Source organism: Arvicanthis niloticus, chromosome 8, assembly GCF_011762505.2.
Source record: "Arvicanthis niloticus isolate mArvNil1 chromosome 8, mArvNil1.pat.X, whole genome shotgun sequence".
Classification (NCBI taxonomy): Eukaryota; Metazoa; Chordata; class Mammalia; order Rodentia; family Muridae; genus Arvicanthis; species Arvicanthis niloticus.
Window position 1 is genome coordinate 67499863 of NC_047665.1, and position 21891 is coordinate 67521753.

At 37.9% G+C, this 21891-nt stretch overlaps 1 protein-coding gene across 2 annotated transcripts in view; it reads left to right on the forward strand.

Moving 5' to 3' along the window:
• Nucleotides 1–21891, forward strand: part of Plxdc2 (plexin domain containing 2) — a 366505-nt gene that overhangs the window by 133982 nt on the left and 210632 nt on the right. For both annotated transcript variants that reach the window (XM_034510583.2, XM_034510585.2), the window contains exon 2: nt 8159–8370. In XM_034510583.2, the coding sequence (XP_034366474.1) occupies nt 8159–8370 (212 nt within the window). The remainder of the gene's footprint in view (nt 1–8158; nt 8371–21891) is intronic.

A 21891-nucleotide genomic window follows, 5' to 3' on the forward strand; every position in this document is an offset into this window, starting at 1 on the left:
TCTATCACTAAGCTGGGATACAAATTGATAATTTGACCCTGTGAAAGATTATTTAAAGGCAGGTTAGATAACAACTAAGAAAGCCTCTAGAATCATCTCTGATGCTTTTCCTAGCACATCACATACCTGTACATGCATATCAAAGTGTTCATGTGTAAAATGAAATAACAGTACATTAGTAACTATTGTTATAATACTAACTGCATGCTACTAGAAGCAGTGCATAAAACTTCTTAGTTCATAACCATTAGTGTGGATTTATTCTATTTATCTTTTACACATCAATAAATTATTATAAAGTTATGTGAGGCTCTTTTTCTGAGACAAGGTTTTGGATCCCAGGCTAGTTTGAAATTTACCATGTAGTCCAAGTCACCTACCAACTTGCAATACTCTTGCCTTACCCTCTCAAGTGTTGGGAACATAGTGTGTACCACCTCATCTAGACTTAAATCTGCCTTCAATCGTATTCATGAAGGCTTTTTGCATGTAAAATAATTTACACACTGTATCTATGAAATTTGCATATCTATTTGTTATTTTGTTTCACAGTAAAATGATTAAATATTCAAAGTATTCAATGTAAATACTCAGTGTCTGATTTGGATCAAGTTCTTAATAATTACATTTTTCCAATCCACTTCATCTTTTATAGCAGTCTTAAGTTGCCTAATGTACTCCATTCAAAAGGAATCTGTCAATGGGCTACAATGAAAGAAAGATAGAGGCAGAATAGAATGTGCTCCTGGCCATAGACTTTCAGGGTCCTCATTTGCTCCTGCCTCAGATTGAATGTTTTACTCTATCAAATTAAACTATTTGTTAATTATAAACAAATAGTAATATGCCAGTGTCAATGCTTGTACTTATAATACACTCAGAAAACATGGACATGAACATCAATTCACCTGCACATACACACACAAAGCACACACTGTATAAAACAGAGTCACTCTTCTGAAGCAGTCTGTGTCAGCTATCCCCATGGTGACCCTTGCTTTGCGAATTATCACATGGAACCTTCAGATTCAGCGTTAATTAATATTTAGTTAATTTCTTATTAAAAATCAAAAGATGCAATATGAAGTTGGCTAAAGGAAAAGCATATGGAATGATACCTTGGAAAACTGGGGTTAACAAATGATACCTCATTTCTCTACCAACACATTTTAAAGACACATAAAATGTTGTCAGCCAAGAGGGGTCATTAGAAATTTCCCTGAGTTAGTCATCTGCTCACCTGAATGACTGAAACGCTGAGAAAGATATATTAATGGAAGAACCATTTCTTTTGGCTCATGGTTTCAAACGTTATTGTCTATGATTTTATGGCCCCATAGCGTCTGGACCTGTAGGTAGTCAGAACACTGCAATAGTACTAGTATAATGGAGCAAAGCTGCTCACCTCCTGTTTCTAGAAGTCAAAGGAGGAGAATGGAGGAGGAATGTTCGAGAGAGACAGGGAGGAGAGAAGGAGGGAGGGAGAGATGGGGGAAGGAGGGAGAAAGGGAGAGAGGGAGGGAGGGAACGTAAGAGCAACACCAGGTGGAGGGACGAGCATGCAGAGACAAATTATCTCCTTCAGACTATGCTTCTAGTAACTTATTTCATCAAACTAGAGTCTGTCCCCTGCCATTTCTACCGCCTGTTAATACTTGACTCTACCATGGTTCTGCCAATAGTCTAATCCACTGGTGATGTCAATTTTCTGATCCAGTCACTCCTTTGCTGGCATTAGGAACTAAGCCTTTAATACAGGAGCCTCTGGAAACCCTTCATAATCATGTTATAACAACAACACTTCCTAAAAGTTTGTTGTTGTTGTTTTTGGGTGGAGCTATTCTTGTAGCTTCTAATTGTTTAGTATATCCCCAATCCAATATGTGCAATAGGAAGGCAGGTGTTCACCATAAATAATTTACCTACATGATTTAGACACATTAATCTACCCTGTCAGTAACTTACTCGGAACTCTTTTTCCATGTGAAGTTAGGACAGCCAAGGGCCTAGCATGTTCAAGACCTTCCCTAAGCGAGCAAATTTTCCAACTTGCTGCATTAACACATTTTATACAATGCCTTACCCAAGTGGAGGTATGCATAGTAAGTGTATTTACAGGAGTCACCTTTGAAGAGTGAATATATTATAAAAGAAACTTGATTCATTTATAAGGACCATTTATGAGCTGGAATTGTAAGTTTTCATGAAGATTGGGGTTGGGTTTGTATTTATAGGAGCTATGTATTGTTGGTAAAGAGTTTTTTGAGAAATTCTCTGTGGCAGGAACAGAAGATGCTGCTGGGACAGAGCTTGGAGCATGTTACACTTGGGTGGATTGTAAGAAGCACATCCAGAGGCAGAAAGTCTCTCCTAAGGACTTAATAAAATATGACTGCTATATCCAATTCAAAACCCTTAATCCACCTCAATAAAACATACTGGGAACTTTATCTTCTGTAGCTACCTTGCTGAATAATGCTATCAGTCAGAACCTCCAACTCATCTGCAGTAGTGAGTTCATTATTGACACAGCCAAGTATATAATTTATTTAATACAATTTTTCTATTCAGTTCTGAAATAAATTGAGATTCATAGTCACGTGGCAGTTTGCCTTAGCCAAATATTTTTAACCTTGCTCAGGTGATTCCAGCCAGAAAAGATGCTTTCTGCAAAACTTTGGAATGTTTCTTCAGAGAATTACAGTGATGGGCTTGCTTCATTTATCAAGTGCAGAAGGGAGTTGCAGAGATAGCTCAGTCAGTAAATTACTTGCTACTTAAGTGTGACACCTGAGTTCAGTCTCCAGGATGCACATTAAAAGGTTCACACAGTGACTCATGACTGTAGTCTGAGTATGATAGAGGTGTGGCTGAGAGTGTCTCTAGGGCATGCTGGACAATCAGTCTAGCCAAATCAGTGAGCTCAGGTTCAGTCAGGAGCTACCTTAAAAATGAGTTAAAGAACAATTGGGGAAGATATGTAATGTCAGCCTCTGGCTGAACTCTCAAGTCCATCCATAACTACATACAAATTCCCACAATCATGCATCTCCACACAAGCATACGCATACCTTAAAACATATAAAGTACAGAGTATAGAATATGTTAATAAATACAGTTGTGATAAATTGTAACTTTGTAAAGATTCAATTTCTAATCATACAATTACTTTCTGGTAGTTTAGCACATATGTATTATGCGTATTATTTATGTATAGTAGTCAAGAGCAGGGGTTAAAATATTTTCAATACAATTGTGGGAACTTGCAAATATTGAAATAGTATCATTGGGATGTGACATAAAATAGATTTACTCATTCAAGTATTTTATTCACCTTTGCTTTATTTAATTTCTGGTATAGGATGGTCTTGTTACATAATTGTCTTTTGGGGGAAAAAAGTGTCCAACAGATGCAACTTAAGGAAGGAAGAGTTTATATTCCTTTATGTTTCCTGGGATGCAATCTATCAGGCCCGGGGCCTTAATGGTCGCAAGAAAATGAGTTGTCAGGGCACATCATGCTCCCTGCCAAAGCAGAGGATCATGAATATGGGTCCCCATGTTGCTTTCCCTGCCCCTCACTTCTTTTCAAGAAGGGGTTTCTCTGTGTAACCCTGGCTGTCCTGGAGCTTACTGTATAGAAAAAGCTGGTCTCAAACTCAGAGATCTGCCTGCCTCTGCCTCCCAAGTTCTGGCAATAAAGGCATGTGCCACCACTGCTTTTCCATTTATAACTAGTCTGAGACCTCAGCCTGTGTGGTCATCCCACTCACATTACTGACGTCATCCAACTTAGTCAAGTAAGTTTAGATAATCTCTCACAAGCATATCAAGAGATTTCTTTTCAAAGTGATTCCTAGTAACATCAAACTGGTTATAATAGTGACCTATCACAATGGCATAAAGGGACTTTAGAGATTTCAAAGAACAGTGTGAGGATAATTGGAGGTATTTATGGCCCTTTCAGGGTAACTCATTATTGGGAGGCTTCATGGTGATGTCTTATTGGAAATAAAATAAAATGCTTTCTCTAATAACACTATATCTACTACATCAATCTAATAAATGATCTCAAAATGTATTAATATCAATTTGATTACTGTACATAACAGTTCAGAAATATGTGTTTATAAAAAATTCTCCCCTTACATCTAAATGGAAGTTATTAAATGGAATTAATGATTTTGTGAGCTGAGTAATTACAGTAGCAAGACATAGGAGAAAATTCTCCTTTAAGGTTTTTCATGAATGGTATAATTAGGATACAGTAAAGAGATCACAGAGAATCTGTTGCCTAGATTGTTGGGAGGTTCCTCTTATTGTGTATGTTTTCACTGGGAAGGAAAAACATCTTGTCCCATAGATTCCCCTGTCTTATCTATGAGTGACTTATTTTCTTGTCAATTTAAAGAATGATTTAAGATGTTTATATGTGTTTTGAAGCTCATGAAATGAGGATAAGTCAATCACAGTATAGATAACCCAACACTGACATTTCCAGTTTTCCTTCCTGCATTTCTGTAAAGGATCCACTTTTACATATTTTTTATTCTCTAAAGTCCAGTCAAAGTAGGATCAGTATCTAATAGGCCCCTTTCTTACTAGAATTTTGAACCATCTACTAACTGAATTATGAACCTAGAAGTGATAAATCTATGTGCATGACTGAGTATTCTTGTTTATTTATAATGTTATCAGAGAAAATATAATTCAGTATAAAAGAAGCAACCCAACAGGTTTTTACACATCCAGATACTAGACTCACAAATCGTCTCATTAGGAAACTTCTCGGGACTTTTGTGAGGGCTTGTTTAGTTTTGGTAAATGCAATCAGAGTGAACAAAGAATTGTCTTTCCCAATTTGTGTATGTGCATTATAATAAGAGCAAGCCTTTACCAGCATAATGCTATGTGGCTGCAGATTGGTCGCTATGTCTGCGGCATAGGGCTGCCAGATGCTGTTGCGATGAGTGACACATTACATTGAACACCACTAATGTGCACAATAAAAATGAGCTATTTTAAAGTACTAATAGCAATTTTTAAAAGAAACCAGAAAATATTACTATGAAGCCAAGGAAGTCAGAAGCCCTGACTTCTGAAGTCATGTGGTCATATAAGCATGCTTCAGCCAAGTACCTGTATGCTCTTGCTGCTGCCCCCTAATCTTGCAAAGGAGTGATTTTTTTTTTTTTTTTTTTTTAGTGATAAAGAGATACTTAGCATATTAATCAGATTTCACCTTAAATGAGAAATATGGACATTATTGCATTTAGGTTCTGAAACTCCTTTATTTATTCTTTAGAGTAAAATGAATGAAAGAAAATATTGAAGGGGATTTAAGAAATAGAATCAATGAAAGATCCTCTTCTGCTGATATTTGTTCTGTCTGCTTCTTATATTGAGATCTGGGTGTCCGAAAGAGGCTAGTGGGTCTGATGAGGGTTATGAGAAGAGTTGTGTTATGCTGTGCTATACATAACAGAAGAGAAATGGTAAACTTAATGTCAGAGAACTGAGCATAACACATTTAATCAAGATGATGATCTCAGTAACATGCAACTGAATTCCCAGACACTAGGGAAGCTGAGGCAGAAGAATGGCAGAACTCCAGACCAGACTATACTGAATGACAAAACTTTATCACATAAAATAAACCTGAAAAGGATCAAAAGGAAAGAAGAAGGAAAGAGAAGGAAGAAGATGAAGGGCAGTAGCATAGAGAGAGAAAGGGAAGAGAGAAGGACAGGGGTAGACTTGGCACAGTTGGCATAACTCACTGAGACATGCCACCACCCTTCATATGAGGCAGATGGACATCTCTGAGGTTGACCTAAGCCTTTTGTCAGAAGGTCTTCTCTAGTTGTTAGAAATTTTTATTGCTTAATTTTGTTGTAAGGCATCTCATATGTCTTTGATAATGAGGCAGGATATACAAGTGAGTCAAACAAATTGTTTTGTGTAGCTCTGCTTAGTAACATTGTTCTTAGAAACAGATACATCCTCAGGAAACAATGTTTGCCTTTGCAGGTAAGCTACGTCCAATGTGACCTAAAATACAGGGTAATAAAGGCAGAGAAAATTTATAAATTATCACAGACCCATAAACAGCAACAGATCTGAAAGAATATCAGCTCCCACCTCGTACTTACTTCTGCCTGGCCCTAAAAGTCTTGTGCTAAAGAGAATGGCAGTATGTTATTCCTTCATTCAGTCAGTCAGTAAACATTGAAGCATTGTCAAATGGCAGACAGAAGGAGAATGTTTTCAAAATAAATGTTGCCAGTATAATGTCAATAGCGCTTATTAGATTTTTTTCTTTATTGAACATTCAGTACATGCAGAGGGACTGGGGAATCCTGTGCAATCATTTGCAAAGCATATGAGTCCCATTTGGTGTATAGTTTACTTATATGAGCACAGCCCTGCCTTTTTCTCCTTGGCTCCCAGATTTCTTTTCATGGAAATTGTTGAATTATGCTTCGTAGGGCTCAATAAAGACTGTAAGGTAAGGCTTCTCGTAGGCCTTCATCTGGCCACACATCAGACTCTAAAATATCTTTTATGTCCTGGGGTAAGCAGACTGCACTGTCTTGTTTGGAAGGATCATCCAAACAAGGCATGTCCAGACATTGTGGTGGATGAAAAATAGAGGTAGTCGTGGACTGTAAATTTTGAAGTTATAAGTGCCTAATTCAGTGGCATAATACTCGGCATCAAACACCTTTAGCTTTCACAAAACGTTCCTGTATTGAAGGGAACATTGCCTCCATGATTAAATCAATCTTCTCTTGGCCCTTCCTGAACCCATATCAGGCTAGTTAGGAAGGCTACTGATCCTTATCTCTTGGTAATGCTTCAGTAGAAGGCTGTTCCTCTTGCTTGGAAACTGAATTTTCAATTCTTATGGTATCGCATCCCCTGCTGACCTACTGAAATGAAAGACTAGGAGTCATGATTAAATCTAATTTTCCCTCATGTAGTGGTGGGATGAGCTGGGTCAGCAGGGCTAGACCTTGTAGATGGCTTTAAAATACCTTTGTGATTTGATCTCCTTGCTGTCCCATCCATTTCTGTACATGCCTGTCAATGTCAACCTTTACCGCCATGACAAGTTCCCAAGTGAGGACAGTGCAAATGAACAAGCGTGCATTTGTGATGCCTCTTGAGGGTGCTGCTTATCAGATGAGTCAGGCAATGAACCAAGTCTGGCTTGTAAATGACAAGATAGGTTAGCCCATTTATAGGAAGCAAATGCTGCTGTGGTTTAACCCGTTCAAGCACATCACTGTACCTTCAGAGCCTGGCACTGGCCATGTGAAATTGGCGTCAGCTCACACATTCAGTGTTACATTTGTTTTGGAATAAGCTGAAAATGCTTTTCCTTCATTCTTTAAGTTCTATCTTGCTTCCTCGGAAAATCTCCCCTTCTCTCTCTCTCTCTCTCTCTCTCTCTCTCTCTCTCTCTCTCTCTCTCTCTCTGTATGCATGTGTGCATGTGTGAGTGTGTGCACATGCATGCATGCAGACACATACAAAGGGAAGGAAAATGCATTTTTCTAGTGCCATATGTTTGAAGGACCTTTAGATATCACTTCAGGAATCATAGGTACATTTTTTGGTATACCCTGTAGTAGTACTGTATTTTTCTGTCAGCCTATCATTGATGCTTATGTCACTTGGATTCAAAGAGCTTGGAAAAAGCAGAAAGGAAGATTAGTTTAAGGCATGCTTCAGATGTTACACGAATTTTCTCATGCTCTTTGATACAGCATCGTAGTGGTAAGGACATGTATGGTAAGAATCTGTTCATCCCCTGATAGAAAAGAAGCAGAAAGATCAAGAAGTGAATTGTGGATAAATTATAACCTTCAATCAAATGTATAGCCCAAATTTCCTCCTTCCTCTATCTAGACTATTGGCTATAGTGCCAAGCATCTGTGGACCAAGCATTCTCTCTACAAATCTGCTTACCCATTTTATGTTTAACCCATAACACTTGCATTACCACATCAATTCTAATATGGGAAGTAATTTGGTCTTATTGTGGTAAGTCTGTTTTTTATTCTAATGTCCAACAGAGGTGTATATTTTCACTCTGATAGATATTATATATACACAGTCACACCTGGAGGTAACAAAACTGTTTCTTTTTCAGATTGGAAGTATGAAGTTGCAAACACCTTTCCTCAAAGTGAAGAGGGAGTGGAAGTGGACTCTCAAGCATACAGCCACAGGTGGAAAAGAAACGTGGACCCTTTTAAGGCAGTAGACACAAACCGAGCTAGCATGGGCCAAGACTCTCCAGAGTCCAGAGGCTTCACTGATCTACTATTGGATGATGGGCAGGACAACACCACCCAGATCGAGGTAAGTAAATATTCTGGATAATTGATTTCAGTCAATTGTTTATCATTTTTTATAATATAGTAGAGCCCAGGCTCTACTATACTTGATCATATGCTGTGCCTTTTGAGATTTGATTGTAAAGAACACTGTGTGTGTGTGTGTGTGTGTGTGTGTGTGTGTGTGTGTGTGTGTGTGTGTGTGTGTAATAGCTAGCCATTGCTTTATTTATTCATGAAAGAGGCTGGAAGCAGTGGAGACAAAAAGGAAAGAACACAACAGGGTTCTCTGGGAATCCACTGTCCAGAGGGTCAGACCATCATAACGAGATTATGCCTATAGTAGTTGACATTTTTGAAAAAATACACATCAGTGTGACTTGCCATAGGATGTGCTGAATTCTCCTTGAGATAGCAGATCACAATGCTAACAAAAAGTTTTTGCCCAGGAATGGCTGTTTACACATGGGTTTGGTCAATTATGAAGAGTTCACTTAATTTATAAACTATCAGCAAGATGTGAAACAAGCATTCCCACTAAAAGAACCACATCTACAGGTGATGAGAGTCATAGCAACTGCATACCATGGTTAACTCACTATTCGGTTTGGCCTGTGGTTCAAAAGTTTCATGGATCTTAGCCTTTCCTTGCTAATAAAAGATATTTTTTAAATGTGGTGACTGATCACTCTTCACTTTTAATTCATCACCTGTTGTGCTGGAGTCATGAGGTAGGTGAGAAGGGTACTTTAGAGTGGTTGAATAAGTGTGATGCTGCAGGACATACTGGAAGCAGATTTCAGGGTTGCTTCAAGGCCTCCCAGGAGGTGGTAGAGGTCTAAGACCCTTAAAATTACAAGCCATAAAAATATGATTTTAATTAGGAAATATGTCTTTTAACAAAATCGAATGTGAACATCTTTCAGGAGAAAGCAAGGACCATCAAGATGAAAACAAACTTTGGTTTGTTATAGAAATAGGGCTGGCTTACCATCTCTTACCTTTGTGAAAAGTGTATATGTGAATATATTTAGTGAAGAAAGGTAAGGCTTCTGGTGGTCTGTGAGCAGAGGCTGTTGGCTGGGAGGCTGTTGAACTAACTACAAAGACCATAGTAGGTGAAGAGTCGAATAGAACTAGCTTTTCTATAATTGATGCTTTGTTGAATAAATGGGCCAAAAACCCCAGAAATTCTCAGCTTTGCATCTCTCTCAGACCACGCATGCTACTTCAGCTGAGGTCAGGCCAATGATTTTCCTTCTTGAACTAGTTGTAGTAGAGGTTGGAATGAGAATTGGGCTGAGTTATGTGGTCCAGCCATTCTCTGTTTGCATATATTTTCTCCATTTGACATTTTAGATGCCATTTTCCCCACAATAATAGACTTATAATTTCACAGAACCCAGAATCTGTCTTTTTTACTCTGTTCCATTTCCTAGTATACTCATTACTTGGGAGATAGGTCAGTTTCATGAAGCAGATGCTCTACCATCCTGCAAGAAGAACTGAGGTATGATTTTGATTCCTCATAGTCAGGGGAATCCTCCAAACTATAGACTGCTGGAAGTGTAGAGGTGAGAGTCTCAATCATGGCCAATGGCTTCTCTATGGCCATAGCAGGTATACATTTCCCTCTGTGCCCATACAGACCCTCTCATGTCAGGCAGTGATATACAGGCACTGTTCTATTTTGTTTTCTGTTGCTGTGATAAACTCTGGTAAAAAGTACTTGGAAGGGATTGAGTAAGGCTTTATTTCCCTTGTACTTTTACATCACAGTTCATTTCTTAGCAATGTCACAGCAGAAACTAAAGCAGGATCTTGGAGACAGAATTTCAATCAGAGACCATGGAAGAACACTGCTAAATGGATTGCTTCCCTGGCTGGCTCAGCTATCTTTCTCAAACAGCCAGGACCCACTTGCTTAGAGAGGCATTACCTGCTATGGGCTGGGCCCTGCAAAATCAATGAACAGTTAAGAAAATCCCTCACTATTATACCATAGGCTAGTCTAATGAAAACAGTCCCTCATTCGAGATTTTTTTCTTCTGAGGTGTCTCCAGTTTGTATCACCTTGACAAAACTAACTAGCACAGGCACTGAGAAAGTACCATTCCTAAAAGAGGTATTTCTGGATCCTATGGAGTAGTCTGGCATCTTGACAATGATATTGGTATAGCAACTTGGAGTTGCAGCCTTGGCCCCTCTCTTAGAGACAGCCTCTAGATAGGGCACACAATGGAGAAAGGAGAACTGAACTGAATGAATCATAAACATACGCTCACCCAGAATGAGGCTCCTGGGTGACACACAAACACACAGAGTAGGCTACACAGTCTTTTTTTTTATTCACTGGTTCACTTTACAACCTCTCCTGGTCACTCCCTCCCACAATCCTTTCCACATCTTCCCTCCACTTCTCATCTGAGCGACTGGGGCTTCTGGGTATTCCACCTACCCTGGAACTTCAAGACTTTGCCAGAGGTGCTTCCTCTCCCACTGAGTCCATACAAGGCAGCCTAGCTAGAAGAACATATCCCGTGTATAGACAACAGCTTTTGGAATAGCCCCTGTTCCAGTTGTTCAGGACCCACATGATGGTCAAGTCGCACATCTGCTACATTTGAGCAGGAAAGCCTAGGGAGCCCCAAGTGTCCAGATTAGTTGACTCTGTTGTTCTTTCTGTGGAATTCCTATCCCTATCTGGGCCCACAATCCTTCCTCCTCTTCTTCCATAAGAGTCCACAAGCTCTGTCCACTGTTAGGCTGACAACACAAATTCTTGAAGATGACTCTGTGATCTCTTCTGGGAGCTGCTCCCCTTGTTCAGGGCAAGGTATGGTAACACTCTTTGAAGTGTATTCCCATTGTCGATAAGCATATTCCTTAGAGATGTAGAACCTGATCAGCATGACTAAGGTCCTAGATAAAACCCCAAGCTTGATAAACATTATGCACTGTGCGTACATATGTGCACATGCTGCTTGTTATTTTCCTTTTTATTATGCATTTTTAATTTTTTTATGTTTTGTACCTTAATAGTGGCAGACAGCAGAAGGTTAGGTGCTCTGAGTTGGTGAAACATAAAGGAGAATATAGAAAACCACCTGCTGGAGACTTCTGTGAGACTTAAGATCAACTAGGTGCTCAGAGATCATGGGTTCCTTTGGTTCTTAGAGTGTCTGTCTGGTTTCTGTCCCCAGGTGACTGGACAAACTCAATGACTTTTTAAAGGCTTCCCCCCCCCAACATTTTAGTTTAGTGTTTACTGAATATATTCTGTTTGTTATTAAAGGGACTGGAATTCAAATCCAGACCTGCCAGCCTCTTCTGCACCCTGTTCCTTCATAGTTCATTCAGCTTCCTCTTGTGAAAAAAGACAAAGGCATTTGTGACATGACTCTAGACAGGCAGGCCCTGAATCCCATGTGAGAGTAACATCTCCATCATGCTGGAAGGAGATTTGTCTTGGAGCTTCAGGGTGCCTGACATACTAGATATCTTTTTCTTAAAATGTGTTTATTTTAATACGTTTTGGGGATTTGTTGAATCTGATTAGGCATTTAAAGTAGCTTGAAGAATTCCTAGGCACTGCTTTGAAAAAAGAATTTATATCTGAAAGCTTTCTGGAAAGTTTTAGTTTTGCTGGTGCTTGACACATATTTTTGTTCTATGTCACATATCTCTTGGGAAGAAAACTTGTTTGCATGACTGCTTATATAATAATAATAAAGAAAACAAGCACTTTCAGAATGTCTACTCTTTTGGTGCGTAGAAACCTGAGAAGATATTTCCTGTCTTTTAGATATAAGCATTTTCTTTATTAAAAACAACAGATAATATACTTGTGTGTGCCTTTTTCTCTTCTTTGTGTCTAAGTCAATATCAGAGACTAAGTTTGTCCATCAGTCCTGATTCTAGTGGTGGCTGTGAAAATTATATACCTGTTCAAGATTAAATAATTTTCCCTGCTTTGCCTAGTTTTTTTTTTTTCTATTTTCAAGACAATAAATCCCTAAAGAAAAAAAACACAAAGAAATGGGAACATATTAACTATTTTAGCACCACAGACTCTAAAATAAGAGAAAGTGGTAATTCTCTCAGCTTTATTCTTGGGAACATTTTTATGGATGCATGCAAGGACAGATAATGAAAGGAGTGTAAAATTCAACATTCTAGTTAGAATGTTTCCAGGTACAATTTTGTTGGCCTTTTCTGTTTTCATCTTTCTACAAAGACAGAAAGATGTTATGAAATACAGCACACTTCCTATTATATAAGCAGAGGCTCTTGCTGGCTTGTTGATTTCTCAGTTTTTCTTCCTCTATGTCATCGATCTATAGAGAGACACAGTCCTCTAGATTCTGCTTCTTAATTTGGTACCCAACCTGAGATGTCAGTAAGCTGCCTACTAAATGTGCCACTTTCTTCAATGTTTTGGGGAATGTGGAATGTGATAGGACTCTTGAGTAAATTGAATTCCATCTACCATTGGCCTTGTCTGAGCAGACTTCAGTTACTAGGTGACTCTGAGAACACAAGGCCAATGAAAGCAGGCAGGAGATATGTTTCCACCTGGAAGCTGGCTATACTTTGTTTCACAGCAAGGAGCTATTCCAGTAAAAGTAGCCACCGAGAGAATGATGCAGGCCTCCCAAGTGTTCATTGAGAATTAATAAGTATTCCGCAATGCTCGCTTTCAACAGGTTGTTCCTGCTGGATTGGGCTGGAATCTGATAGCTCTTTACTTTAGACATATGGGAGAGAACTCAACATGCAGTACATGTTGTGGGTGAAGTAGAAACCTAGTGCAATGGAAATTCCCTGGAATCTACGAGTATTACCCTAGTAATGACTCCTAGTAATGGGGATACAGAGCTTGAACCACCCATCTTCTGTAATCAGGCAAGACTTCCAGTGGAGAGAATGGGAAAACAATCCAACCATAAAACTTTTGACCTATAATTTGCCCTGCTACACTACTGCTAGGGATGAAGGTGATGCAGAATTTGTAGGAGGGAACAACCAAAGATTGGTCCAACTTAGACTCACACAGTAAGAAGAAGTCCATGCCTGATACTGCCTGGATGGGTAGGAACCAAAAGCTGAATATCCCAGAGACTAGGATAAAACCAAACATGACTTGCAAAAAACAAATAAAATCAATGAAATGATTCCTAATGATAATTTGCTATACTCATAGACTGGAGCCTAGCAAAGTGATAAGAATTCATCCAGCAACTGATAGGAGCAGATGCAAAGACCTACAGCCAAATATAAGGTGGAACTTAAGGAATTCCTTGGAAGTAGAACAGAAATGATTATAGGAAACAGAGAGATCAAGGATACCATATAAGATCACAGTCCACAGAGACAACTAACTAGTGCTCACAGGAGCGAACAGAGGCTGAAGCAACAGCTTGGGAGCCTGTATGGGTCTAACCTTGGTCCAATACACACACACACACACACACACACACACACACACACACACAAATATATTGTGTGTATATAGTTGGTCTTGTGGGAATCCCAACATTGGACATAGTTTTTGTTTCTGACTTTTCTGCCTGATTTTGATACCTTTTTTCTTCTACTGGATTGCCTCATCAAACCTTTATATAGGGTATGTTTCTAGTCTTATTGTGACTTGATATGTCTAGTTTGGTTGATGCTCCTGGGAGGCCTGGTCTTTTTGCAAGGGAAAATTATAAACAAATTAACTTTAAAAATAGAAAAATATAGTATTCATAACAATTATCATTAAGTATATGTTATATGTTCACATAGAAATGGAGCTCTATCATAAATATTACTATCTTTGTTGGGGTTTCTACTGCCATGATAAAATATTATGACACAAAGTAACTTGTGTATGTATGGACATGGTGGTGTGTGTGAACTGGTTTATTTTCTTACACTTCCATATGCATTCTGTCACTGAGGGAAGTCAGGGGAAAAAGCCCATCAGGGCAGGAACCTAGAAGCAAGAAATGCAGCAGACTGACCAGCTCGCTTCTTTTTCTTTTTTCTCTTTCTCTTCTTCTTTTTTCTTTTTCTTTTAATTTTAAGTTTATTATGACTGAATTTCTTGTTTTTCTTTTCCATTATTTATTCATTTATTCCATTTACATGCCAAACTCCCCAATAGTCCTCCCTCAAACAATTCCACCCTGAACCCTGCCCTTCTCCTTTGAGAAGGTGGAGGTTTCCCTTGGGTATCCCCTAACTCTGGCACATCTCTAGTCTCTCCAGGCCTAGGTGCTCCATTTTGCAAGCATAATATTGTATCCTTAAGAATACCAGGGATTGGTGCTTGCCCATGGGATGGATCTCAATTTGAGCAAGTTATTGATGGGCCATTCTCTCTTTCTCTGCTCCATTTTGTCCCTTCATTTCTTGTAGAGTGGACAAATTTGGAGTGAAAACTTTTTGTGGATGGGTTGGTGTCCTTATCTCTCCTTTGGGAATCCTGCTTAGCTACAGGAGGTGCCCTCTTAAGGTTCTATATCCCCATTTCTACGAGTCTCAGCTAAAGTCACTTCCATAGACTCCTGGGAGCCTTCCCCACCCCAGGTCTCTGGCACATCCTAGAGATGCCCCCCAATCAAGTACAAGTAGATCAAAGACCTCAACATTAGAGTGGATACACTAAACCTAATAGTTCAGCCTGCTTCTTATGTATTTAGGATAACACTGCTGGGCCCTTCCACACTAATAATTAATCAAGAAATTCCCCTATGAAATTTCCTACTATTCAATCTGGCATATTCTCTAGAGGGTCTCTTTCCCCAAATGACTAGCTTGTGTCAAGTTAACCAACTAGCATTGTTACCTATTAATAATTTATGCACAGAAAGTATTGTTTGGATTGTTATGTACTTTACCCTCTACAGCTAGATTATCTCTTTGATGTGAAAGAAGTCACCAAAGGTTAATTTGAAAATTGAGAAGATTCTGTTGATGATGATTTTTATGCAAAACACTATTTTTGTCATTTAGAAATTGTCATTTTAATTGACATACAAATGAATAAATTTCATTGTGTTATTTCTTGCAGAGTTTTTATTTATTTTTTATTTTTTTTAAATCCCCCTTTTCCTCGCTTCTGACACTCTAAATAGAACCTTTTGTCCTACAGTTTTCATGTCACAGGATTCTATTTCCTTTCTTCACTTTCCCTAAAACCACTTTCGTTTTCTCATATTTTCCTTGTTGTCCCATGACCTACAGCTTTAATGACATGACACCTATACACAGTCAGTCTGGATTACCTCATGGAATAATTTTCAGATCCATCCCCTTCTTGATGATTTCCTACTTTAGTTTTTAATAACTGACTATGATTCCATTGTATATCATTTTGGTGTAGGAAGAATCCACATGGCATTTGCAATGTGGTGTGTGCTTAATCCTAAACTAATACAAAATGCTACTAAATTTGTAATTTTTGTTTCTTTGTTTAAATTAGCATGCTCTATTTTGTGATCTGATTATTAGAATAATGAATGAAAGTTTGAGGTGATTTTATAATAATGAATGAAATTTTATAATAATGAATGAAAGTTTGGTGACACACACCTGCAGATCCAGCATTGGGGAGACTAAGTCATCAGGGCCATGAGTTCAATAGTCAGCCTGTGCTGTATAGTAGTGCTACATAGCAAGGTCTGACAACATAGAGTATCAAATGTACATAGCCTTATACTAGTTCTGTTGTTCAGCTATTATACTGTTCCATTAAATCAGACAGGGAAACATTTCTGTCCAAGAATTGATCTATATATATACATTTTTAATAAAGAAAAAAAGTAATTGATTTCAAATTGTACTCTAGTTTTTATGAGTGTGAAAGGCTGGTGGAGATTTTGTTTAGTGTAGCCTTTCTATTTAAACACTTTGCCTCTTGTAAACCTTTCAACATACAGAAGCAGAATCAGATATCTGAGATTTGGGACTAGTGATTACCTATTCCCTGATAGTGCCTGGTTCTACCCGTTCCTGATCAGTTCATTCTCATAATTTAGTATGATAAGAGAATGGAATATAATCTTCATTAATAGAAAGGGGTTGACATAGGAACACTCACTGTGATAGTCTCATAACTAATATCAGGATGCTGATGTAGATGCTGAAATTAAATGTATCTTTCTCTGAACTAGTAGAATGCAAGAATCTTATTTACACTGAAATCTAATTCTAGTTTTAAAAATAAATGATAGAAGTAGCATTTCTAATAACTTTACAACTTGTGTGCTTTGGTCAAAAGACTATTTCTATGCTATTACATGAAACAATCTCCATTATTATCAGCAAAGCATCATGGAGATAATCCTGTTATGTTTTATGAAACAAGCCAAGGGATAGTTATGGATCTTTTCCCATTTTTTTAAGCAATAAGGAGCTGACATGTCAAGCTAAGAATAATCTATAATTGAGCAAGATATATGATATCCTATTTTAATCCTCATTATCTTTTTAGAGGATGAGCAATAATTGCAGATATCATCTCTGACTACTTTACTATTTTCAGTGTGTATCTTCTTTTCAAAGTAAAGTCCTCATCAACATTCTAAAAAGGAAATGAATGGATTCAAATCAGAAGTTTACATATTTCTTCCACATCACCAAAACAGAAGAAACGGAATCAGATCTTATTGTCCCTTAATGCGTGATCTCTGACAGTAGAAGAAATGAGGCTAATTTCCAACCCACAATAGACAAGCAATATTCAGCCTGGAAGAAGCAACTCTTATAGGAAAGAATGATGATTCTCGAGATTAACTTTCAATGTCAAGTCTGTACCAGAAGGTTGAACAAAATTTTGGTTAAATCAAATTCATTTTAATTTATTCCTAAAGATCTCCTTTTGAAACCCAGATGATCATCAATACCTTTTAATGGCTTCTCAATAAATTTTTTATCAACTCATTGAAAGATAAAGATGTTAGTCTTTAGACAGTAGTGAGGATCTATAACTATATCTGGCAATCTTAAGTGGCAACCTTTGTCAGTGATGACCTGAGTGTCTACGAAGTACTGTGAATGAGATGTGAACTCTATTATAGTGACTCTCAGCCTTCCCAATGCAGTCAGCTTTTAATACGGTTTCAATGTTATGGGAACCCCAAGCCCAAAATTGTTTGCATTACTTCTTTATAACTGTAATTTTGCTTCTGTTATGAATCATAATATAAATATCTGTGTTTTTGGATGGTTTTAGGTGACCTATGTGAAAAGGTTGTTTGATCCCCAAAGTGGTTGTGACAAACAGGTTGAGAACTGCTGCTGTATTAATTCTGCTCACACATGGGCCATAAAAAGCATAGGAGGCAAGAGTTGGAGAGATGTCATAGAAGTTAGGAACGTTTACTGTTCTTCCAGAGGATCTAGATTAGGTTACTAGTAACCAGATGGCAGCCAACAAACCATCTATAAGTTCTGGAAGATCTAGTACCTTCTTTTGGCCTCCATCTACACTGCATACATTGTACACATACACTTATTCAGGTGAACACAAATACACATGGTCAAATGTATTTAGACACATGTGTACACACATACACACACATGAACACACAAACTCACTAAGTCGCATACATAGGAAGCTAGGAGTGGTGGCATATATAGCTTTGATCTCTGTACTCAGGAGACAGAGTCAGACAAATTTTTATTCCTGGCAAGCTAAAGCTGCTATATAGTGATACTGTCCTAAAAATAAACAAATAAACAAATAAATAAAATATAGGAAGAGACATATATTTGTAATCTAAAATCTCTACATTCATAAATTTAATTAGCATATCTTTGTTTTCTGCTTAAAAATGGTGTAGAATATGTTCTAAGCATTCAGTAGACTTTTTTTCTTTTTTTATCACCTTTCCTTGCTAAAGTATACGTGACTGGCAAGGGTCTCATTAGAAAGGCAGAGTGCGTCCATCTAGTGCTAGCCATTGTTTTGAATATTTCATGCAGTAACTAGTTCATGTGCCACTTTGAGCTGGGAAAAAAGGAGATTGAATATCCCAGGTCCAAGAAGTAAGGAAATGGCTGCTAGTTTTCTTTTTATTTTCCTAGAAAGAAAACTTTGCTGTCTGTGCCCTAAGGATAAATGGAGCAGGGCTCTGGATGCGGGGTGGGGAGGGGTGTCAGAATATATCTGGAGCCAGAAGAATTGAACTACCCAGCCATTCAGGGCTCTTGTTTAGTTCTACTCCATATGGGTTTTCAAGCCTGAGCTCTTAAATTGAAACAATAATTTGGCACCTATTGTACTGAACTGAGTGAATGGATTCAACACAGCTAAAATGATGTGTCTTTCATAAGTTCTTTCTAATGCTTTGTAAACTTCTGTATGTGTGTAATCACAGACTTAAGGGGCAGGGCTTCAGAAAATACCAATATTCATCTTTTAGATGATCTCTCATCATCTTGTGTACCTGCTTTTCATCCTCTTTATTATTTTGGGTTCATGAAATAGATCCCACTGCAACAAAAAAAAAAGTAATAATAAAATAAAAATTTGAAAACTTTACAAAAGAAAATTATTTTCAAATTAAATAAAAAATTTTCACTTAGTTCTATCTTTGCAGAAAAATTTCAGATACTTCCAAATCTAAAATGGTTTCATCTCATGCAGAGATTTTCTACATAAAATAATGATGCCTTAGTTTTGGCATTTAATGAATTATACTATAGAAAATTTTATAAATTTCAAAAATAGATATAATGACTTAATTCTCAGATTACTATTGATAAAACTTAGGTTATAGTCCCTTATATTATAGTGTGTTGCACAGTTTTCATTATGTATGTTCAAATCTTTACTAATGTTATTTTAAAAGTCATAAAATATAGATAATTTAGAGTGTGAACATTATTTATAAGGAATGCTAGCAAGCCTTCCGGAGAAAGGAAAACAGTTAATTTGTCTCTTGAAAATAATGTTCCTCCTTACAAGACAGACACGAAGAATCATTTCACTCCTCTTAAATGTCATTTTAATTAAGAAAAATTTGTGTCTGTCCATTAATAAGATGCCTCTTTGATATTTTTAAACTGAAATTATTTTTATCAAAGCAGCAGCAGAGCACATTTGCATCAGAAAACACAGCTAAAAATTGCAGAACCAACTGAATAAATAGAAAAATATGCCAGATCAAAATAATGAACAATAATGATAAGTAGTAGATAAAATCTTTTATAAACAAGCAACCTTTTCATCACAGATATTTGCATATTCACCGGTACTCAAAAGCTGTTTGAAATGTATTATTTCCACCATAAGCCTAAGGCAAAAGAATGGTGCATTGAAAAGCTGCCCTTCTGCCCTCTGACAAGTTGTCTTCAAAGAAGTTTATGGTGGAAGGCTTCATAAAGTGCCCATTGTCCACTCTGAGAGTTTAACTTGAAATTAAAATTGGTTTGCCACAATGGACAAAATGTTATCTTGCCTCATTGGGTGAGATTGAAATGATCTGAGCAAATTTTATCCACAATGTATTAGATATTTGCTGATATTCTGTGCTGCTGAACAGTTGTCATTTAAAATGTTCTTAGTGCTTAGGTATGGTATGGACAGTGCTTTACATGTTCAAGGCTTTGTCTCCAATCTCTAGCATGTGTATACACACACACACACACACACACACACACACACACACAAAGTTAGAGTAAGCAGGATAGAGAAAGACCACAGAGGGACCTGAAGAAATAAATGATTGAGGGTATTTTGAAATATGTATTTTTAATTGCTTTACAAAATAATTATAGATTCTACACACACCACTCTCTACATAAAAACCCTGAGAACACTTGCTCGCCTCTTGGCTTCAGCAACCAGTCTTGGCTTCTGTTGCCTTTTCTCCTTCTGATGCACTTCACTGCTTTTACTCCCTGTGCTTTGTTATTGTATTTGCCTCTTGGGAAGCCACAGATTGAGATAGTACACAACATAATGCCTAAAGAAAGAGGAAGTAAGCAGAACAGTGGAAGACTGGGAAAAAACACAGGAGCACTTCATGGAATCTTTATGCCAGTGGGGACAAGAAACCAGGCGCCACCACAGTGACTCTTAAGATACCTGACCTGGGTGCTAACTGGGCTTCCTTATTTACAAGCCAGCATCCTAGTGGTTATAGATGGGCAGGGGGATGTTTGAGTACTAGAGTAGAAGGGAAAGTGCAAATCTCCTCAAAATACTAGACTCTGTTAGGGCTGTATTGCTGCTGCTTAGAGAATTATCCCTGGCTCTCAGGTTCTCTGAAGAGAGTGAAGGATTTCTTCCTCTCCTTATAGCAAACCAAGAGATACTCATCTACTAAAAATCCTTACAGAGTAATCAATGCAAAATTTCTTTTTCCATCTTTTAATGGAAAAAAATGGAGTTTCCTGGATCTCAGATTGAAAAAAAATCAAGTTATATATCTTTATGGTGAAGAGAAGATTTTTATTGCAGATATGAGAGTGGGAACAGCCAGAGGCATCTAAAAGATTCCAAAGCCAAGAAAAAAGAAGACTCAACATGGCCAGCAGCCTGGAAATGGCCAGGGCCACCTGTGAGAGGGGAGAGTAGCAGCAGTCAGAGAACAGAGAAGGAGAGTGGAGAGAGCAGGAGCTGGAGCCAGACAGCTTCTGATTTTTAATATTATTTTTGAGAACTCCATACAATATATTTTGATTATGTCCTTTCCCCTCTCCCAGCATGCCTATGTGCCTAACTGTGCTCTGTGCTCTCTCTCTCTCTCTCTCTCTCTCTCTCTCTCTCTCTCTCTCTCTCTCTCTCTCTGTCTCTCTCTCTCTTTCTGTCTCTCTCTCTCATCCTTCCCTCTCTCTCTCCCTCCTTCCCCTCCTCTTCCTTTCTAATACCTGTGTTTTGGTTATGAGCCATACTCACTGGCTGAGGCATCTCTCTAATTTTCTTTAAAAATGTGACCTCTGCCAGGTGGATCACTCTCCAGGGCAGGGCCAACACTTAAGAGTACGTTGGCAATACAAACTTGACTCTATATGTTTAGGACACACACAACATACACACATACATACATACACACACACATACACAGAGAGAGAGAGAAAGAGGAGAGAGAGACAGAGAGACAGAGACAGACAGAGGCAGAGACAGATGGACCCACAGAGAGACAGAGAGACAGAGAGAAAGGGTCAGTAAAATGTTGGGTAGGGAGGGAGCTGGAGCTGACTCTGATTCTAGGATGAGTTGTGGTAAACATGGGCAAAATACATTCTATGATGTGTTCAGAGAATAAATAGAACTCTTATGTTAAAAATAGCTGGTTAAAATCAGTTTTGGATTGATTACTCTTTTTCTTGTCACACAGACATCTTGGTAACAGAATTCTACAATCTATATAAGGCCTGTTAAGTCCTAAATGATTGACACATTCTAAATGTGCTTATCTTTACTAAAGTTCTACATATTCTCAAACTATTCAATTGTGTGCATGTGTGTGTGTGCATGTGTGTTCATATGCATGCATGTATTTGAAACATTGGCAAAATCCTCACAGTTTTAATAATGCAGAACCAG